At 46.5% G+C, this 20022-nt stretch overlaps 1 protein-coding gene across 1 annotated transcript in view; it reads right to left on the reverse strand.

The window, feature by feature from the left end:
• The window catches only part of LOC135543760 (neurexin-2-like), a 267499-nt gene that overhangs the window by 63587 nt on the left and 183890 nt on the right, over positions 1 to 20022 (reverse strand). Inside the window, exon 13 of the mRNA XM_064971111.1 lies at positions 3067 to 3248. Coding sequence (XP_064827183.1) covers positions 3067 to 3248 — 182 coding nt within the window. The remainder of the gene's footprint in view (positions 1 to 3066; positions 3249 to 20022) is intronic.

The raw sequence follows: 20022 nt of genomic DNA on the forward strand, positions 1-20022 counted from the left end.
TTTGCAGATGCAATGTTTTAGGGTAGCTTGCCATAGTATATTTGACAGGTATTGAAACAGGTACACATTTTTTCTATCAGCTTTTCAGCAGGAAGTTCTCATCACGCCTAAATGGCCGTCAAACTCCTTTCATCCATCATGCTCATCCTGACAGAGAGGGCTCTTTCTGGGACCAACTGCTGCTTCATCCCACAGGCCCTCAGAGAGAAAGAGAGAGAGAGGGGGGGCAGGGCCCGGGGGGTACCAGGTGGAGACTCTTTGCTCTGTAACTAACCGAAGCCTACTTTATGTCAGCAAATTAATCACCCAACCCTGTGCTGGGAATAATCAATACACTCATCACACACACTCAGAGGAGGCCTCCACTCAGTCTGCCAGACACCAGTGCTGGCACACACACGCTAACACACTCTGGTGCACACACACACACACACACACACACACACACACACACACACACACACACACACACACACACACACACACACACACACACACACACACACACACACACACACACACACACACACACACACACACACCCCTCCATCAGTGAGCAGCTCCTGCCTGAAGACTCTGTGGTTCCAACCCTAGACTCCGTGGCTTAGTGACTAATGGCTTACAATGGAGAAACCCGCCTCTGGCACCTAAACTGCAGCAAGTTGAGTGCAGGACGAAAGACAAGACATGCTGCATATCATATATTCTGTTACTTGCATTCATTCTATCATCCACTGCTCTCTCTCTCTGAGATGTGGATAACCTGAAGCCAACAGCTTAGCTCAACACAGTGCTGCTCCTGCACCTCCTTCTGAACGCTGTCACGTTCATGACCAATTGGATTAGAGGTTGTTGTTGGTGGTGGTAATTTAGTTACTGCAGAAACCTTCTCCTGGAGCAACAACCATGACAGGAGAAGCAACATTTTTACGGTGGCAATAGATGCCATCATACTATATTAGACATAGCTTTGATCTAAGCATAAATCCTTATTTGACATGTTACACCTCTTCCTCAGAATGAAGCTATAAATATTAGTTGATTTTTTTTGCAGTTTTGTTGAATAACCTGGACATAAAATGTCATCTATAAGGCTGTTTACTCTTTCTCTCTCTAGTTCTAACCCCTCCCATCTCTGGTTCTTTATTGGTAACAAATAAACAACCCATGAAAATAAGAGGGTCATAATCAATAAACCAACCCAGGATCTATACGCATGCTGTTTCAAAAAGAGTGAATTCATTTATTTACAGCAGATTCCCTAACACATACTGTTTATAGTCTATGGTGTCAATGCTGCCGTTGACTCTCAAATCAACCGTAGATTCCCTTGTTGTCAGCTCACCAGGTAGCTTCTCGTGTTCCTTATACAGTATAATTGTAACAGGGTTGTTGAAGAAACAAACACACTCCCCCTGGGGAACAAGCTACTCCTTTAACCACCATCTGGGTCAGATGTGTTTGGGCTCGGACTCAAACAGGGACATAACATACACTATATATACACAAGTATGTGGACAATCCTTCAAATGAGTGGATTCAGCTTTTTCAGCCACACCCCTTGCTGACAAGTATATAAAATCGAAGCACACAGCCATGGCCTCACTGAAGGGCTCAGGGACTTTCAATGTGGCACCGTCATAGGATGCCACCTTTCCAACAAGTCAGTTCGTCAAATGTATGCCCTGATAGAGCTGCCCTGGTCAACTATAAGTGAGGTTATTGTGATGTGGAAACGTCTAGGAGCAACAACGGCCACACAAGCTCACTAAACAGGACCGCTGAGTGCTGAAGCGGTTAGTGTATTAAAACCATCTGTCCTCGGTTGCAACAGTCCCTACTGAGTTCCAAACTGCCTCTGGAAGCAAAGTCAGCACAATAACTGTTTGTCGGGGGCTTCATGAAATGGGTTTCCATGGCCGAGCAGCCGCACACAAGCCTAAATTCACCATGAGCATTGCCAAGTATCGCTGCCATTGGACTCTAGGAGCAGTTGAAACGCGTTCCCTGGAGTGATGAATCACGTTTCACCATCTGACAGTCCCAATGCATAGTGCGAACTGTCAAGTTTGGTGGAGGAGGAATAATGGTCTGGGGATATTTTTAATGGTTCGGGCAATCTTAACGCCACAGCATACAATGACATTCTAGACGATTCTGTGCTTCCAACTTTGTGTCAACAGTTTGGGGAAGGCCCTTTCCTGTTTCAGCATGACAATGCCACTGTGCACAAATCGAGGTCCATACAGAAATGGTTTGTTGAGATTGGTGTGGAAGCACTTGACTGGTCTGCACAGAGCCCTGACCTCAACCCCATCGAACACCTTTGGGATGAATTGGAACATCTAGTGGAAAGCCTTCCCAGAAGAGTGGAGGCTGTTATAGCAGCAAAGGGGTGACCAACTCCATATTAATGGCCATGATATTGGAATGAGATGTTTGACAAGCAGGTGTCCACATACTTTTGGTCATGTAGTGTATCTGACTTAAAGGCTTCTTTAGAAAATAGCACACACTACGCTACTGTTGGGCTCAGCATCTGCTATCCTAGTGTTAAACAGCTAGGGTAACATAGCATGCGAGCACTGTGAATATTGAATTAATAATGAATTCAGATGAAACAGTTTAACTGCATCGTTTTCTACTGGAACTCTAATTGCAAGTAATGAGCTAGAGGTCAACGAAGCATTTGCCAGTGGGATGTACTGCCATAACAATCTCTGCCCCCTGCTATTTTAATGAGCAAACACTTGCATTGTTTCTCTCCTGCTAATCCAGATACATGGTGCATACATTCCTGGCACTAATCATAGATATCATGAGTAATAATTGCCATATGTCCTTTTCTATGGAAATTGAGAGACATTTTTATCAATTAACACAGTCTTTCTAAGCACCTCAATTAGTCCTCCAAAATCTCCAGCAAGATCATTTCAGGATACTGTACAGTCAGCCTATGAGCTCATCCTAAACCTTTGTTCTCAACCCCAATAGAAAAGGGGACCTAATCCCTGATCCTTTACCCTATCCCACAGTACCCTCCCCCCCACCCCTTCCTGTCCTTACTATGTGCAGCTGCAGGTAGTCTCCCAGTCCACTGGTGCTCTCCACTCTGACCAAGATGGCGTCTTTCTGTTGAGTACTGAAGCCCACAGCTAGGCGGTCAGCTCTGGTGCTCGGCCTCTCATTAGGGGCCCAGATGTACGTGATGAGGGCTCCTCCTCTCCCAAAGATATACGTGGTCCCAGCTAAGGAAAAATGGAGACAAACAGAAATATTATAAGGAGATTGAGAGATAGGGACAGGATATTGAGGGAGAAGGGGGAGACATTATGAGAGAGAAAGAGAGAGAGAGTTGTTAGAGAGCGTTCCTTCAGGATACGTTTTTTTTAGTTCTTCCCATCAGACCTTACTATCTTTACAGAGATTTCTCTTCAGTAACACTCAACCTAAATTTAGATGCCTATTTTCTTTCCAAGTACAAGACTGTGACAGCTTCATCACATTCCCTAACACAAGCCATTATTCCCTTTGCAGAAACAACATGTCATACACCGGTGCATCAAGACTGACACCAACAGGATCTTGAACAGCTTCTATCCCCAAGCAATCAATACAACTGATAAACAGCTACACGGACCGAGTTTACCTTGTATCTTTATTGACCTGTTATTTCAGTATTTGCACTGTCTCTATGCCCACTCACAGGGCCCTACACACTGTCTCTATGCCCACTCACAGGGCCCTACACACTGTCTCTATGCCCACTCACAGGGCCCTACATACTGACTCTATGCCCACTCACAGGGCCCTACACACTGTCTCTATGCCCACTCACAGGGCCCTACACACTGTCTCTATGCCCACTCACAGGCCCAACACACTGTCTCTATGCCCACTCACAGGCCCTACACACTGACTCCCATGCCCTACTCTCAGGGCCCTACCTACACTGTCTCTATGCCCACTCACAGGGCCCTACACACTGTCTCTATGCCCACTCACAGGGCCCTACACACTGTCTCTATGCCCACTCACAGGGCCCTACACACTGTCTCTATGCCCACTCACAGGGCCCTACACACTGTCTCTATGCCCACTCACAGGGCCCTACACACTGACTCTATGCCCACTCACAGGGCCCTACACACTGTCTCTATGTCCACTCACAGGGCCCTACACACTGTCTCAATTCCCACTCACAGGGCCCTACACACTGTCTCTATGCCCACTCACAGGGCCCTACACACTGACTCTATGCCCACTCACAGGGCCCTACACACTGTCACCCCAACACACTCACAGGGTCCTACACACTGTCACTCCAACACACTCACAGGGCCCTACACACTGTCTCTATGCCCACTCACAGGGCCCTACACACTGTCTCTATGCCCACTCACAGGGCCCTACACCCTATCTCTATGCCCACTCACAGGGCCCTACACACTGTCTCTATGCCCACAAAAACTCACTCCAGGGCCCTACACACTGTCTCTATGCCCACTCACAGGGCCCTACATATCCTGTAGCCTATCTCTATGCCCACCTCCATCAGGGCCCTGTCACACACTATCTCTATGCCCACCTCCCCTACAGGGCCCTCCACACACCCTGTCACTCTATGCCCACATCACTCCAGGGCCCTACACACTGTCTCTATGCCCACCTCACATATCCCTACACACCCTGTCACCTTACTATACATATCCCACCATCACAGGGCCCTGTCACACCCCTATACATATCTCTATCACTCCAGCCCACTTACCCCTATACATATCCCTCCATCACACCCTGTCACCTTACCCCTAACATATCTACATCACTCCAGTATCCCTGTCACACTATCTACACTCACTCCATCATCTGTTCACTCACACTACCTCCATCATATATCCCTGCACATACATTCCCTACCTCCACATATCTGAATCCCTGTCACCTTACCCCTATACATATCTACCTCCATCACTCCAGTATCTCTGTCACCTTACCCCTATACATATCTACTCCATCACTCTGTTTATCTTATATCCTCCATCACTCCAGTATCCCTGTCACCTTACCCCTATACATATCTACCTCCATCACTCCAGTATCCCTGTCACCTTACCCCTATACATATCTACCTCCATCACTCCAGTATCCCTGTCACCTTACCCCTATACATATCTACCTCCATCACTCCAGTATCCCTGTCACCTTACCCCCTATACATATCTACCTCCATCACTCCAGTATCCCTGTCACCTTACCCCTATACATATCTACCTCCATCACTCCAGTATCCCTGTCACCTTACCCCTATACATATCTACCTCCATCACTCCAGTATCCCTGTCACCTTACCCCTATACATATCTACCTCCATCACTCCAGTATCCCTGTCACCTTACCCCTATACATATCTACCTCCATCACTCCAGTATCCCTGTCACCTTACCCCTATACATATCTACCTCCATCACTCCAGTATCCCTGTCACCTTACCCCTATACATATCTACCTCCATCACTCCAGTATCCCTGTCACCTTACCCCTATACATATCTACCTCCATCACTCCAGTATCCCTGTCACCTTACCCCTATACATATCTACCTCCATCACTCCAGTATCCCTGTCACCTTACCCCTATACATATCTACCTCCATCACTCCAGTATCCCTGTCACCTTACCCCTATACATATCTACCTCCATCACTCCAGTATCCCTGTCACCTTACCCCTATACATATCTACCTCCATCACTCCAGTATCCCTGTCACCTTACCCCTATACATATCTACCTCCATCACTCCAGTATCCCTGTCACCTTACCCCATATACATATCTATCCTCCATCACTCCAGTATCCCTGTCACCTTACCCCTATACATATCTACCTCCATCACTCCAGTATCCCTGTCACCTTACTCCTATACATATCTACCTCCATCACTCCAGTATCCCTGCACATGCAGATAATGATATTAGAACTAACTTTTTGAATATTTCTTGTATATATTATACTTACTTACTTTATTTTGTATTTCCTATTTCTTATTCTTGTTTCTTTGTGTGCGTGTTTCCAGTAATACATTGTTATAGCTTATTCCCCCAAGTTACCCCACAATGTCACTTTTCAAATTTCAGCACACATTTAAAACATTAAAACAGACACAGCCCATAATCTCACCATTTTTTGTATGCATTCGTGTGCTTTTCTTGTGTCCCATTGGACCACTATTATACAGGAATTGCATCACACCTACCACTTCCATGAGTGGTGTAAGCTGTCAGTTGAGCTGACATGGATCTGGCATTAGGTTATGTAAACCTGCCAGTACTGCAGAGTGGGCAAGGTGCCACCATGTGGAAACATGCCAGCATAACGTCTTGCCCTGCCCAGGGAGTCAACACTGTGCATTGAGTTAAACTGAGATGAATAATTAATGTGAACGTATGGGAGTAAGCAATGAATCACACTGAATACTGTGAATCACACTAAATACTATGAATCATACTGAATACTATGAATCACACTGATTCATGTCAAGATATGAATCTCTTTAATGAGTCTCATACATACTGTATAATCCGCTTGACACTTATAACAATATATATCCCTATATAGTTTTTGTTACCCAAAACTATATCTGCAATATTAAAGCTGATCTACACCCTAAAAAAATATATAATAATAAAACAATAAATGAAAAAGTGCAGGGCCTCCAATGTGGCGCAGTGGTCTAAGGCACTGCATCACAGTGCTAGCTGTGCCACTAGAGGTCCCGGTTCAAGTCCAGGCCCTGCCGCAGAAGGCCGTGTGGGGTGGGGCACTATTGGCCCATTGTCATCCGGGTTAGGCTGTCTTTGTCCTGTTGCACTCTCGTAAACTTTTAACTAGTCAGTAGCCGCGCCCCCGTGAGGCCAGACATTACATCAGGCGTCATGGAATCGCCCCTTTTTTGAAGCACAAACACCAGGAGATTTGGTTGAATGGTTACAGCCATTCTCAACACGGCCGCTGACAACTAGTACATAAGGTCCTACCTATTAGTTTGTGCCTCGAATACCAACACCAACCGCTGGTGGGGGGGGTCCCGAGACACAAAAGGGGGGAATACTAGCCCGGACCCATGATAAGCCTCAGCAAGGCCGTTGGGGGGTTGAGATTACGTGCAACACCGTACGAGGCCGGCAGAGCAGAAAACAAATCTATTTGTAAACTCCCCTATGAGAACAGTGGGGAGCAGACAGGACCCTAGACGGGAATGATCTTAGAACACATCGAAGTCATTACTGAGGTGTAACACACTGGTCGTAGAAGAGGTCCAGTGGACTTCCACCTCCAAAACAAATGGCAAAAATAGTCATGCCTTTCCATGTGTAGTTTCAACTATAATAGTAAATTGCTCTAATCATGTGTTCTGGTAGGATAATATTCCATAAATCGGTCGGATAACTGGTCCCCTTGAGTACCAGCACCAATATCAGCACAGTCAGTCCAGCCACAATCAGTAAGAGGATTAGAGACATCACAAGTCAAATTGCTATTGATAACAGCGACAGAGGACTTAGTAGTCACTCAGATTGCAACACGTGTAAGGGAATCTCCAGAACACTGTTCTAACACACATGCCACTAATAAATAGAACCCACCATTCAGGAGGAAAGCTATTAGAAGTCATGAACCATGATCACACCGCGTACGACTGGTCCAGTGCTCAGAGAGTACTTCCGTCGCAAGGCTTGCTCCTCCGTGGATAACATTGCTATGAAATAGACTCCTTCATACCTATCACCACTACAATGATGTAAGACATCAATTCTTACTGACCTCCAGGCATTGACCTGGAAATTATCTGATGACTTTGCAACTTACCAGGATATTTGGTTCTTTCGCTTGGCATGTGCGCTTATGTAAGCATAAACACACACGTACAACGGAACATTAAATGAGGATTTATAATCGGATCACTTAAGGGGCCAAAAAAATCCCAATCTTAGCAAATACATTTTTTTACACTGAGGCCTTTGACTCTATAGCTACAGTACTCACCAGTTTCTCCACAGAAGTCCATAGGTCATCCCTGTAGATTGCCTGAAGCTTGGGCCTTACAGCTGTAGACTTATCATGTCGTTATCCACTTAGGATAGTGCCCTAAGCAACACACCGTGAATTAGGAACGCCGTAGATATGACATTAGACAATACCATGATAGGGTCATTCTGCCAAAACCTTGGACGTATATAGAATATAGTCCAATTAGATGAAGGTGTGATAACTATATTTTGTACATATTTTGTTTAAGATTTTATTCCTTTTCATTTAATTTCCTTTGACACTTTGACAGGTGATAGAGCCATAAACAAATTCCTCATACAAACATCACTTAGTGCAACAATGGCGCTCATTTGTATATTTCGTGAGTGTGTGTGCATTGTTAACATCTGCCTAAATTACAGCCCAGATCTTCCAGTCTGGATGACCAGATAACAGGTCCGGAATGGCGATCCCATTCCGGACATCCACTGCCATTCCTTGTGGCGGCCTGCTCCATTTACAGAAATCCTACCCCGGTTGAACACCAGAGGGGGACTGCAACGATGATCCACAACCAGGGCATCACGTGGTAGTTATTTTATGTTGGTTTACAACTTGCAGAATCCTTCCAAGTTGAAACCACCAGAGGGGGACTGTGATCACCGACCAGACATCCACTGCCCATCCTGGTGGTGGACTGCTCTGCTTTCAGAGAGCCTACCAAGGTCAACCACCAGAGGGGGACTGTGATCACCGACCAGACATCCACTGCCCATCCTGGTGGTGGACTGCTCTGCTTTCAGAGAGCCTACCAAGGTCAACCACCAGAGGGGGACTGTGATCACCGACCAGACATCCACTGCCCAGCCTGGTGGTGGACTGCTCTGCTTTCAGAGAGCCTACCAAGGTCAACCACCAGAGGGGGACTGTGATCACCGACCAGACATCCACTGCCCATCCTGGTGGTGGACAGCTCTGCTTTCAGAGAGCCTACCAAGGTCAACCACCAGAGGGGGACTGTGATCACCGACCAGACATCCACTGCCCAGCCTGGTGGTGGACTGCTCTGCTTTCAGAGAGCCTACCAAGGTCAACCACCAGAGGGGGACTGTGATCACCGACCAGACATCCACTGCCCATCCTGGTGGTGGACTGCTCTGCTTTCAGAGAGCCTACCAAGGTCAACCACCAGAGGGGGACTGTGATCACCGACCAGACATCCACTGCCCAGCCTGGTGGTGGACTGCTCTGCTTTCAGAGAGCCTACCAAGGTCAACCACCAGAGGGGGACTGCAACGATTATCCACAACCAGGGCATCATGTGGTAGTTATTTTTAAGTTGGTTTACAACTTGCAGAATCCTTCCAAGTTGAATCCACCAGAAGGGGACTGTCATAACTCTCCTGCGACGATCTGAAGGATCAGGTTACAGTGGGTCCGCTCTAAAGCGTGCTCTCCCTCATAGAGGAGGAGAGCGGGAAGTCGGCTGTTTATGGTCGGTCATAAATACGCTGCCCCTATGCTCTGGGGTGTTAGAGATTGGAATGTAAACTCTGGAACACAGAGAGACCCTTGGACATCAAAAGTTTGAATAATGAAATAATATTTATATTTTTGAGAATGCGGGAGTGGTGCGTGGACACTTAAGGGACAGTCAAAACGAGTGTGTTTCATTTGGTGATCTCATGAATGACAGGAAACACACATAACTGTATCTCTTAAAGTGAACATTTCCCAGCTGTCAGGTTTACATCTAGATGTTGGATAAAAATTAATGAGTAAATATGAAACTATTTGTGAGAAGATGTAATATGATGTTGACCTTCTAAATGAGATAAGATGTAAAGTTTGAACTAGTCAGTGTCCACGCCCCCTTGAGGCCAGACATTGCATCAGGCGTCATGGAATCGCTCCTTTTTCCACAGAGTATAAAGTATTTCCTACAAAATGAACATTAAGTCAGAGAACGCCAGGACGGAGACCCCACGTTGGAATGGCTACAATTCTATAGACCATTAGACCAGAAAATATGGAGCTGAGGCTCCATAGGCCAGGGAGACCATACAGTGTGTAGCGCTGGCTACACGGCTGGAAATGGTTCAACTCTGAGACGATCAATCACTACAGAATAAGAGCAAATCCTAGACGTAGAATTACTAGACTGCAGCGGGAAATTACGGAACTCTAGTATGAGAATACTGACAACCGCAAAAGCATCTATTCTATGCAACAACCATCTGTACGCCTGACATATCCATTTCAACAACAATATCCAGAGCCGCTGAGAAAGAGACAACCACGAAAGACATTGTGACTTCTGGGGAAGTTAACCAAAGACTCTCTGATTATCTGACTCTCCATCAGATGGACCGGCAAATTCCAACAGAGAAGACAACGACATACGGGCGTAAATATAAACATTGCAATTATTCTCGAATGAGTGGCCGTTCATGTGCAAAGGATTAGCATTTCAATTAATATAATTATCAACTGTGTGTAGTGAATCCATTAGGTCTCTCCTGCTCTTTTCATGTCCCCACCCCTTTCCATTGTCTACCAAGCAGTCATACCGGTTTAGTCCACAAGGGACTTATAAATGCATTGTGTTAGTAACCAATATCTACTGTTTGTTATGTATTTCTGTGATTATTTAGTTAGCTAGTAAATAAATAATTAAGCCAATTTGTATATTGCTGATTCATCATTTAGGCTAGGGTTTGTGCAGATATTCAAGGGTTTATAATATTCAGTAATGAGAACTAATGGGGTAATAATGATACATTAATGGAAGGCTAATCGATAAGATATGAAAATATCTGAAGAGTCGATTCGGGAAATGGAGACTCTATAAACACTTTCCCGTGGTGCCCCGACTTCCTAGTCAATGAAAGTTTACATGATTAGTTCACGTAATAATAATAAGAATTGATTTGATAAAATAAGTCTTCACATGAGTCACGGACATGACAACTGTTGACACGACAACTGTTTACCAAACATAACCTGGTTAACATATTATCTAAGTATTTTCTACAACTGTTTTAATTAGCTTCATCAGAAGATTGACATTATATTTCAGTTATGAGTGGTTCGTTCGCCTCCACAGAACCCCAGGTTGGAAGGTCTGTTCCCCCTGTCGTTCTGGCACTTTACGGCCCTCTACATGAGACGAGAGGATGTGAGGGGAATGATCTGGCAGCTAGTCCCCCAGGTGGAGCAGGGTTTGGGTGGCAGAGCACCTGCTCTCCTGGAACCTGAGAAATGTGCCAGTACTGCATGTGATAGAACTATGACAGCCACAGCTAAATCCATGACAATCACAGCTAAAACTATGATAATCACAGCTAAAACTATGACAATCACAGCTAAAACCATGACAACCACAGCTCGTACGGAACATGAGGCTCACCCATTAAGTCACAGTAGGTGCCACGATCAGGGGAGAAGATGACCTCACTTAGGAAGAAAGAGCATGTGAAACTGTCTTGCCTAATTCTGTAGCTTAGTAGACCTGCCTGGGTTGGGGACTTGGAACAGTGGGTGGTGTGTTCTAACATGTTCTGTTGTGTGAAATGACTTGCATACTATTTGTAAGTGAAAATATATCATGCAAAGAATATGGTGAGTAAGTAGGAAATTGCTTTCAGGTTGCAACTTGTACGTCCTTTTTCCAATACGAGCCGTAGTGGTGGTTGAATGACATGCAGTCTAGCGTGAGTACTTGCACTGAGCTAACATCATTCTGGGTCATGGTTTTGTCTTAGATAAAAGTGAAATGAAGAAGAAGAAGATGATCAGAGGAACACCTGCTGCCAGTGCCCTCCAGTAGAATAAACACTACTATATGTGGGTCAGGCGAGCCTGGGGCCCTTTTCTGATATTAATAGAGAGACTGACACCAGGAGCAGCACTTTGATGCAGGCCTCACTGGAGAATGAGACTGTCTCTAGACTCTGTGTGATGCAGGCCTCACTGGAGAATGAGACTGTCTCTAGACTCTGTGTGATGCAGGCCTCACTGGAGAATGAGACTGTCTCTAGACTCTGTGTGATGCAGGCCTCACTGGAGAATGAGACTGTCTCTAGACTCTAGACTCTGGAGGGGATGGAGAATGAGACTGTCTCTAGGCCTCACTGGAGAATGAGACTGTCTCTAGACTCTGTGTGATGCCAGGGCCTCACTGGAGAATGAGACTGTCTCTAGACTGTGTGATGCAGGCCTCACTGTCCTGTGATGCAGACCTCACTGGACTGTCTCTAGACTCTGTGTGATGCAGGCCTCACTGGAGATCTGTCTCTAGACTGCACCTGATTCACTGGAGAATGAGACTTCTCTAGACTCTGGTGATGCAGGCCTCACTGGAGAATGAATCAGGTTCTGTGTGTTGCAGGCCTCACTGGAGAATGAGACTGTCTCTAGACTCTGTGTGATGCAGAATGGGGATGCAGACCTCACTAGAGAATGAGACTCTCTAGAATGCAGGCCTCAGGAGAATGAGACTGTCTCTAGACTCTAGGGGATGCAGACCTCACTGGAGAATGAGACTGTCTCTAGACTCTGTGGGATGCAGACCTTTCCATGACCTCTAACTTGGCTGGAGAATAGCCATTAACGTCTTGCTGGATAATTAGCTGAGATAAAGACATATACAGTATGTCAGAAGTTTGTAACTCTGTTGTTGAGATAAAGACTATAGTGAACAGCATAGTCCCAGTGCCACTGCTCAATCATTCAGGGCACGTGACGATATGCCTGTGGTCTCGACAGGTAGAATAATAATCTTCCATTTCACAGCTCAGTTCCTAATAAATCAAAACGATATTATTAAAAACACATCAATATTTCTGCTTGAGTTGAACAGAAAATTAATTGGTTGAGTTCTGCTCCTCTGGGTTCAGAAGGTTTAATGGAGAAATGATTGATGAGGTATATCATATTACTATTTAAATGAGTAAGGACACAGGCCTGCAAGCAGGCATACACAACATTCAGCAATAACACTTGTCTCTAGTATACTGCTTTTGCATCGGTCGTTTGTACAGTTCGTTGTTCTTATGAGAACATTGGCAATATATTGTCCTGCATTTAAACAGTACACCTATCAAGTACCCCTAAAGCATTGAGCTGAGCCACACACATGATTGTGATTCCTGGCAGCATGTTAACCTGGCAGCATGTTAACCTGGCAGCATGTTAACCTGGCAGCATGTTAACCTGGCAGCATGTCATCCTGGCAGCATGTTAACCTGGCAGCATGTCATCCTGGCAGCATGTCAACCTGGCAGCATGTTAACCTGGCAGCATGTTAACCTGGCAGCATGTCATCCTGGCAGCATGTCAACCTGGCAGCATGTTAACCTGGCAGCATGTTAACCTGGCAGCATGTCATCCTGGCAGCATGTTAACCTGGCAGCATGTTAACCTGGCAGCATGTTAATCCTGGCAGCATGTTAACCTGGCAGCATGTTAACCTGGCAGCATGTTAACCTGGCAGCATGTCAACCTGGCAGCATGTCATCCTGGCAGCATGTTAACCTGGCAGCATGTCATCCTGGCAGCATGTTAACCTGGCAGCATGTCATCCTGGCAGCATGTCATCCTGGCAGCATGTCATCCTGGCAGCATGTTAACCTGGCAGCATGTTAACCTGGCAGCATGTTAACCTGGCAGCATGTTAACCTGGCAGCATGTCATCCTGGCAGCATGTTAACCTGGCAGCATGTTAACCTGGCAGCATGTTAACCTGGCAGCATGTCATCCTGGCAGCATGTTAACCTGGCAGCATGTTAACCTGGCAGCATGTCATCCTGGCAGCATGTCATCCTGGCAGCATGTCATCCTGGCAGCATGTTAACCTGGCAGCATGTCATCCTGGCAGCATGTTAACCTGGCAGCATGTTAACCTGGCAGCATGTTAACCTGGCAGCATGTTAACCTGGCAGCATGTTATCTGTGAAGACCAAACAAGAATGTCACTCCTTCTCAGCCTCAGGACACTTTTTGCCTAAAACTGGAAACCTGGGTTGTCATCCTGGCAGCTAATTCTGAAACGTGACAAACATACATTTTTCCTGTATCATAGGTCAATATTTTGAGCAAAGATTTAGTACCTGGCACATGTATGCACTTAGATTGCCAATCAGCATAACAATATGATGGGACTTAAATTCCAGTGAGAAGACGACAGCATTTGATTGAAGGATTCATTTTGAAACAGTAGTTAGACTACAGATTAGAACCATGACTTATATTTAGCACAGGATTTTGCCTGTTCTTGTGGTACCTACTTAAGCTGGCAGATACAGGATGTCTTGATAAGTCTATTCCTTACACATACAAATATCCACACACCAATATCATACTAGATTATTCAGATAATCCTACTGGGCGGTGCAGTCGCACACAGAATCAGTTTTTTTGTTTGTTGACGAGATAGAAGCTGGATCAAATCTAGATCATTTCTGCACACCCAGTCACACGAAGGTATATCAAACCTTTTTCCTATCGCAAAGTCTGATACCAGTGTTCTCATTCTATTCATGAAATATGTTGAAATAGTTTGTCGCTTTGATTTAAACTGAGATTCTGGCCAATCTCAGTTTAAGCCAAACGACAAACTATTTCAATATATTTTATGATGTGGCACTAATGGCAAGGGCTGCGGAGAGGGTTCGTCTAAAATGGAGAGGGTTCGTCTAAAATGGAGAGGGTTCGTCTAAAATGGAGAGGGTTCGTCTAAAATGGAGAGGGTTCGTCTAAAATGGAGAGGGTGCATTTAAAGTGGAGAGGGTTCGTAAAATGGAGAGGGTTCGTCTAAAATGGAGAGGGTTCGTCTGAAGTGGAGAGGGTGCATTTAAAGTGGAGAGGGTTCGTCTAAAATGGAGAGGGTGCATTTGAAATGGAGAGGGTTCGTCTAAAATGGAGAGGGTTCCGTCTGAAGTGGAGAGGGTTGTCTGAAGTGGAGAGGGTGCATTTAAAGTGGAGAGGGTTGTCTTAAGTGGAGAGGGTTTTGTCTGAAGTGGAGAGGGTTCGTCTAAAATGGAGAGGGTCCGTCTGAAAATGGATTCCTTCGTCTAAAATGGAGAGGGTATCATCTGAAGTGGAGAGGGTTCATCAGTAAAATGGAGAGGGTCAAATCTAGTCTGAAGTGGAGAGGGTTCGTCTGAAGTGGAGAGGTTCGTCTGAAGTGGAGAGGGTTCATTTAAAGTGGAGAGGGTCCGTACAAATAAAGTGGAGAGGGCTCGTCTGAAGTGGAGAAGGTTTGTCTAATGTGGAGAAGGTTTGTCTAATGTGGAGAGGGTTCGTCTAATGTGGAGAGGGTTCGTCTGAAGTGGAGAGGGTGCATTTAAAGTGGAGAGGGTACGTTTAAAGTGGGGAAGGTTCGTCTAAAGTGGAGAGGGTTCGTTTAAAGTGGAGAAGGTTTGTCTAAAGTGGAGAGGGTTCGTCTAAAATGGAGAAGGTTTGTCTAAAATGGAGAGGGTGCATTTAAAGTGGAGAATTTAAAGTTTGTCTAAAATGGAGAGGGTGCATTTAAAGTGGAGAGGGTTCGTTTAAAATGGAAGGTTTGTCTAAAGTGGAGAGGGTTCGTCTTAAAGTGGAGAAGGTTCATCTAAAGTGGAGAGGGTGCATTTAAAGTGGAGAGGGTATGTCTAAAGTGGAGAGGGTTCGTCTAAAGTGGAGAAGGTTCGTCTAAAGTGGAGAGGGTTAGTCTAAAGTGGAGAGGGTCGTCTAAAGTGGAGAAGGTTCGTCTAAAGTGGAGAAGGTTCGTCTAAAGTGGAGAGGGTTCGTCTAAAGTGGAGAAGGTTCATCTAAAGTGGAGAGGGTTAGTCTAAAGTGGAGAAGGTTCGTCTAAAGTGGAGAAGGTTCATCTAAAGTGGAGAGGGTTCGTCTAAAGTGGAGAAGGTTCATCTAAAGTGGAGAAGGTTCATCTAAAGTGGAGAGGGTTCGTCTAAAGTGGAGAAGGTACGTTTAAAGTAGAGAGAGTTTGTCTAAAGTGGGGAGGTTTGTCTAAAGCAGAGAGGGTTCACAGTTGAAAGTGGAATTTGTCTTGATGTGGAGAGGGTTATGTCTAAACCACGGAAATGGCTTTCTATTAACCAACAGCACTGATTTAAAGTGGGGACTGTTTGTCTAATGAAATGACAAGCACCAGAGAAGTATTTGTTCAAGTGGATTTTCAAAGTGGAGTCTCGTGGCTAGACGGCTGGACTGAAGGGCTCTCTAAGTGGAGGAGGAAGCCAGTCCATATCAAATGGAGCTGTCCAAATCCTCAATACATTGGTGAAGTGGAGCTGCAGCCAAAAGCAAGACAGAGGATGGGAGAGGGAGACCATCTAAATGTGGAGTGTTGTCATGCATGGAGAAGGTTGCTATAAAGTGGAGATCCTTTGTGTCTGAATCTGGAGGCATTATTTGTTTTGCCTAATTTGGAGTGGTTTGTCTACAAGTGGAGGTGTGGTTTGTTTAAAGTGGAGATGTGGTTTAGTCTAATGTGGAGAATATGCATTTGCTGCTGTGGAGCTGAGGGTGTGTCTGAAGTGGAGAAGGTTTGTCTAACTGGAGAGGGTGTGTCTGACTGTGAGGGTGTCTCTGTCTGCTGGGGTGTGTCTGACTGCTGGGGTGTGTCTGACTGCTGGGGGGTGTGTCTAAAGCTGAGGGTATCTGAAAGCTGGGGGTTTGTCTGAATGCTGGGGGTGTGTCTGACTGCAGAGGGTGTCTCTGACTGCTGGGGGTGTGTCTGAAGTGGGGGTGTGTCTGACTGCAGAGGGTGTCTCTGACTGCTGGGGGTGTGTCTGACTGCTGGGGGTGTGTCTGAAATGGAGGGGTGTGTCTGAAGTGGAGAGGGTGTCATCTAAAGTGGAGGGTGTGTCTGACTGCTGAGGGTGTCTGACTGCTCGGGAGTTCTGAAGTGGAGAGTGTGTCTGACTGGAGAGGGTGTGTCTGACTGTGGAGGGTGTGTCTGACTGGAGAGGGTTGTCTGAAGTGGAGAGGGTGCATTTAAAGTGGAGGGGTGTCTGACTGTGGGGGTGGATCTGACTGGGGGGTTGTCTGACTGTGGGGGGGTGTCTGATTTAAAGTGGAGAGCTGGGGGTGTGTCTGAAGTGGAGAAGGTGTGTCTAATGTGGAGAAGGTTTGTCTAATGTGGGGGTTTGTCTAATGTGGAGGGTGTGTCTGACTGCTGAAGGTGTCTGACTGCTGAAGGTGTCTCTGAAGTGGAGGGTGTGTCTTTAAAGCTGGAGAGGGTTTGTCTGAAAGTGCTGAGGGTGTGTCTGAAGCTGGAGAAGTGTGTCTGACTGCTGGAGGGGTGTCTGACTGCTGGAGAAGGTTTGTCTGAAGCAGAGAGGGTGTCTGACTGCTGAGGGTGTGTCTGACTGCTGAGGGTGTGTCTGACTGTGGAGGGTGTCTGACTGCTGAAGGTGTCTGACTGCTGAGGGTGTGTCTGACTGCTGAGGGTGTCTGACTGCTGGAGGGTGTGTCTAACTGTGGGGTGTCTGACTGCTGAGGGTGTCTAAAGTGGAGGGTGTGTCTGACTGGAGAAGGTGTCTAAAGCTGGAGGGTGTCTGACTGCTGGGGGGTGTGTCTGACTGCTGAGGGTGTGTCTGACTGCTGGAGAAGGTGTCTAAAGTGGAGAGGGTTCTGACTGCTGAGGGTGTCTGAAGCTGGGGGTGTCTGACAGCTGGGGGTGTGTCTGACTGCTGAGGGTGTCTGAAAGCTGGGGGTGTGTCTGACTGCTGAAGGTGTGTCTAACTGTGGAGGGTCTGAAAGTGGGGGTGTGTCTGAAGCTGAGGGTGTCTGACTGCTGGGGGTGTGTCTAAAGCTGGAGGGTGTGTCTGAAGCTGGAGGGTGTCTGACTGCTGATGGTGTCTGACTGCTGGAGAAGGTTCATCTAAAGTGAGGGTGTGTCTGACTGCTAAAGTGTCTGACTGCTGAGGGTGTCTGACTGTGGAGAAGGTGTCTGACTGCTAAAGGTGTCTGACTGCTGAGGGTTGTCTAAAGCTGAGGGTGTCTGACTGCTGGGGGTCTCTGACTGCTGGGGGTGTTCACTGCTGAATGTGTCTGACTGCTGAGGGTTGTCTGACTGCTGAGGGTGTCTGACTGTGGGGGTGTCTCTGAATGGGGGTGTTCTATCTGACTGCTGAGGGTGTGTCTGACTGCTGGGGGTGTGTCTGACTGCTGGGGGTGTGTCTGACTGCTGGGGGTGTGTCTGACTGCTGAGGGTGTCTGACTGCTGGGGGTGTGTCTGACTGCTGAGGGTGTGTCTGACTGCTGAGGGTGTCTGACTGCTGAGGGTGTCTGACTGCTGAGGGTGTCTGACTGCTGAGGGTGTCTGACTGCTGAGGGTGTCTGACTGCTGGGGGTGTGTCTGACTGCTGAGGGTGTCTGACTGCTGAGGGTGTGTCTGACTGCTGAGGGTGTCTGACTGCTGGGGGTGTGTCTGACTGCTGAGGGTGTGTCTGACTCAAGTGTGTGTCCAAATGCTGAGGGTGGTGATGATAGGGGTGTCCAAACAGAAGACAGAGGATGGGAGAGTCTGACTGTCCATGTGCAGTGATGCATGCATGTGAGGGATTGTCTGACTGTGATCCTTTGTGTTTGACTATCTAGAGGCATTATTTGTTTTGTCTGACTTTGGGGTGTGTGCTCTGACTGCTGGGGTGTGTCTTGTTTGTGTGTGTGTGTATGACTGTTTAGGGTGTGTCTGACTGCTGATGTCATGATTGCTGCTGAGGGTGTGTCTGACTGCTGAGGGTGTCTGACTGCTGAGGGTGTGTCTGACTGCTGGGGGTGTGTCTGACTGCTGGGGGTGTCTGACTGCTGGGGGTGTGTCTGACTGCTGGGGGTGTGTCTGACTGCTGGGGGTGTGTCTGACTGCTGAGGGTGTGTCTGACTGCTGGGGGTGTGTCTGACTGCTTAGGGCATGTTTTTTGTCTTCACTGTAACTATTGTTAAGTGGGACAGCCAAGAGAGGAGGAAGTATGGAGTTCTGCCCTCCTGCACTGCACAACCATGCCTTAAAATAGAGCTCATTTGGCACCCTGGGGAAATACTGTGGGGGTGCATGAGTTCCTGTATGTAATTATTGCAACAGTAAATAAGACTCATAATGCCTCCAGTGTAAAACTCTCTGGTAATGTAGGAGTAGCATAGCAGCCAAGTCTAACACAGGCAGAGAGAATTGTTGAGCTGTGAAAATCACCAGCCCTTTCTCTGCGTAGTGAGACCAAATTGTGTTTTTGGGTTTATCCTCTGATTAAAATGCAGCTTCCACAGCCCCCGTTTCCAGTCTCACTTTAACAGAATTTCAGTTTTCCTTCTGTTAGCAGTTTAACACATTCTGTGGCAGCCTGGTCCTGCATGGCTCAGTTGGTAGAGGATGGCACCTGCATCGCCAGGGTTGTGGGTTTGCTTCCTGGGGCCACCCACACGTAAAATATATGCACATTTTGGATAAAAGCGTCTGCTATATGGCATATATTATATTAGGATGCATTCTGTAACCATCAACAGGAGCCATAATATTGTATTAAAAGGCTATCAAATCTGGACATAGACATGGTCAGTATTAATGATTATATTGTATGCCTTGTATAGAGGTATAGAACAGTAGGCTTTTGCTCTAATACAATGTTGCAATAATGATGCTCCCTAGAATTGAGACATGCCACAGCCTTCCCAAGCAGAATCCTGTACCTAACCATGTTGCTTTCAGACACTTTCTTCTCAGGGTATGACCTCACCGCAGGGTTTCAACAAGTTTTAAAATTAGCATGATATTTCTCTGTACTGTTCCTTGCCATTTAGCGCTGTGCTTTGTCTAATCTTATCTTTTCTGCCGGCTACAATTATGGCTGTGGCAGTAGATGCCACGCTAGAGGTCATGTTCAGCCTATGTTTCAGACACTGATGACATACAGACTGGGACCTCGTTGAACTGCCCTCCACCTCCTCATTTAGATGAGGAGAGAAGAGGATTAACAAGTAGAGAATAAG

The sequence above is a fragment of the Oncorhynchus masou genome, chromosome 8 (genome assembly GCF_036934945.1).
Source record: "Oncorhynchus masou masou isolate Uvic2021 chromosome 8, UVic_Omas_1.1, whole genome shotgun sequence".
In the NCBI taxonomy this organism is placed as follows: Eukaryota; Metazoa; Chordata; class Actinopteri; order Salmoniformes; family Salmonidae; genus Oncorhynchus; species Oncorhynchus masou.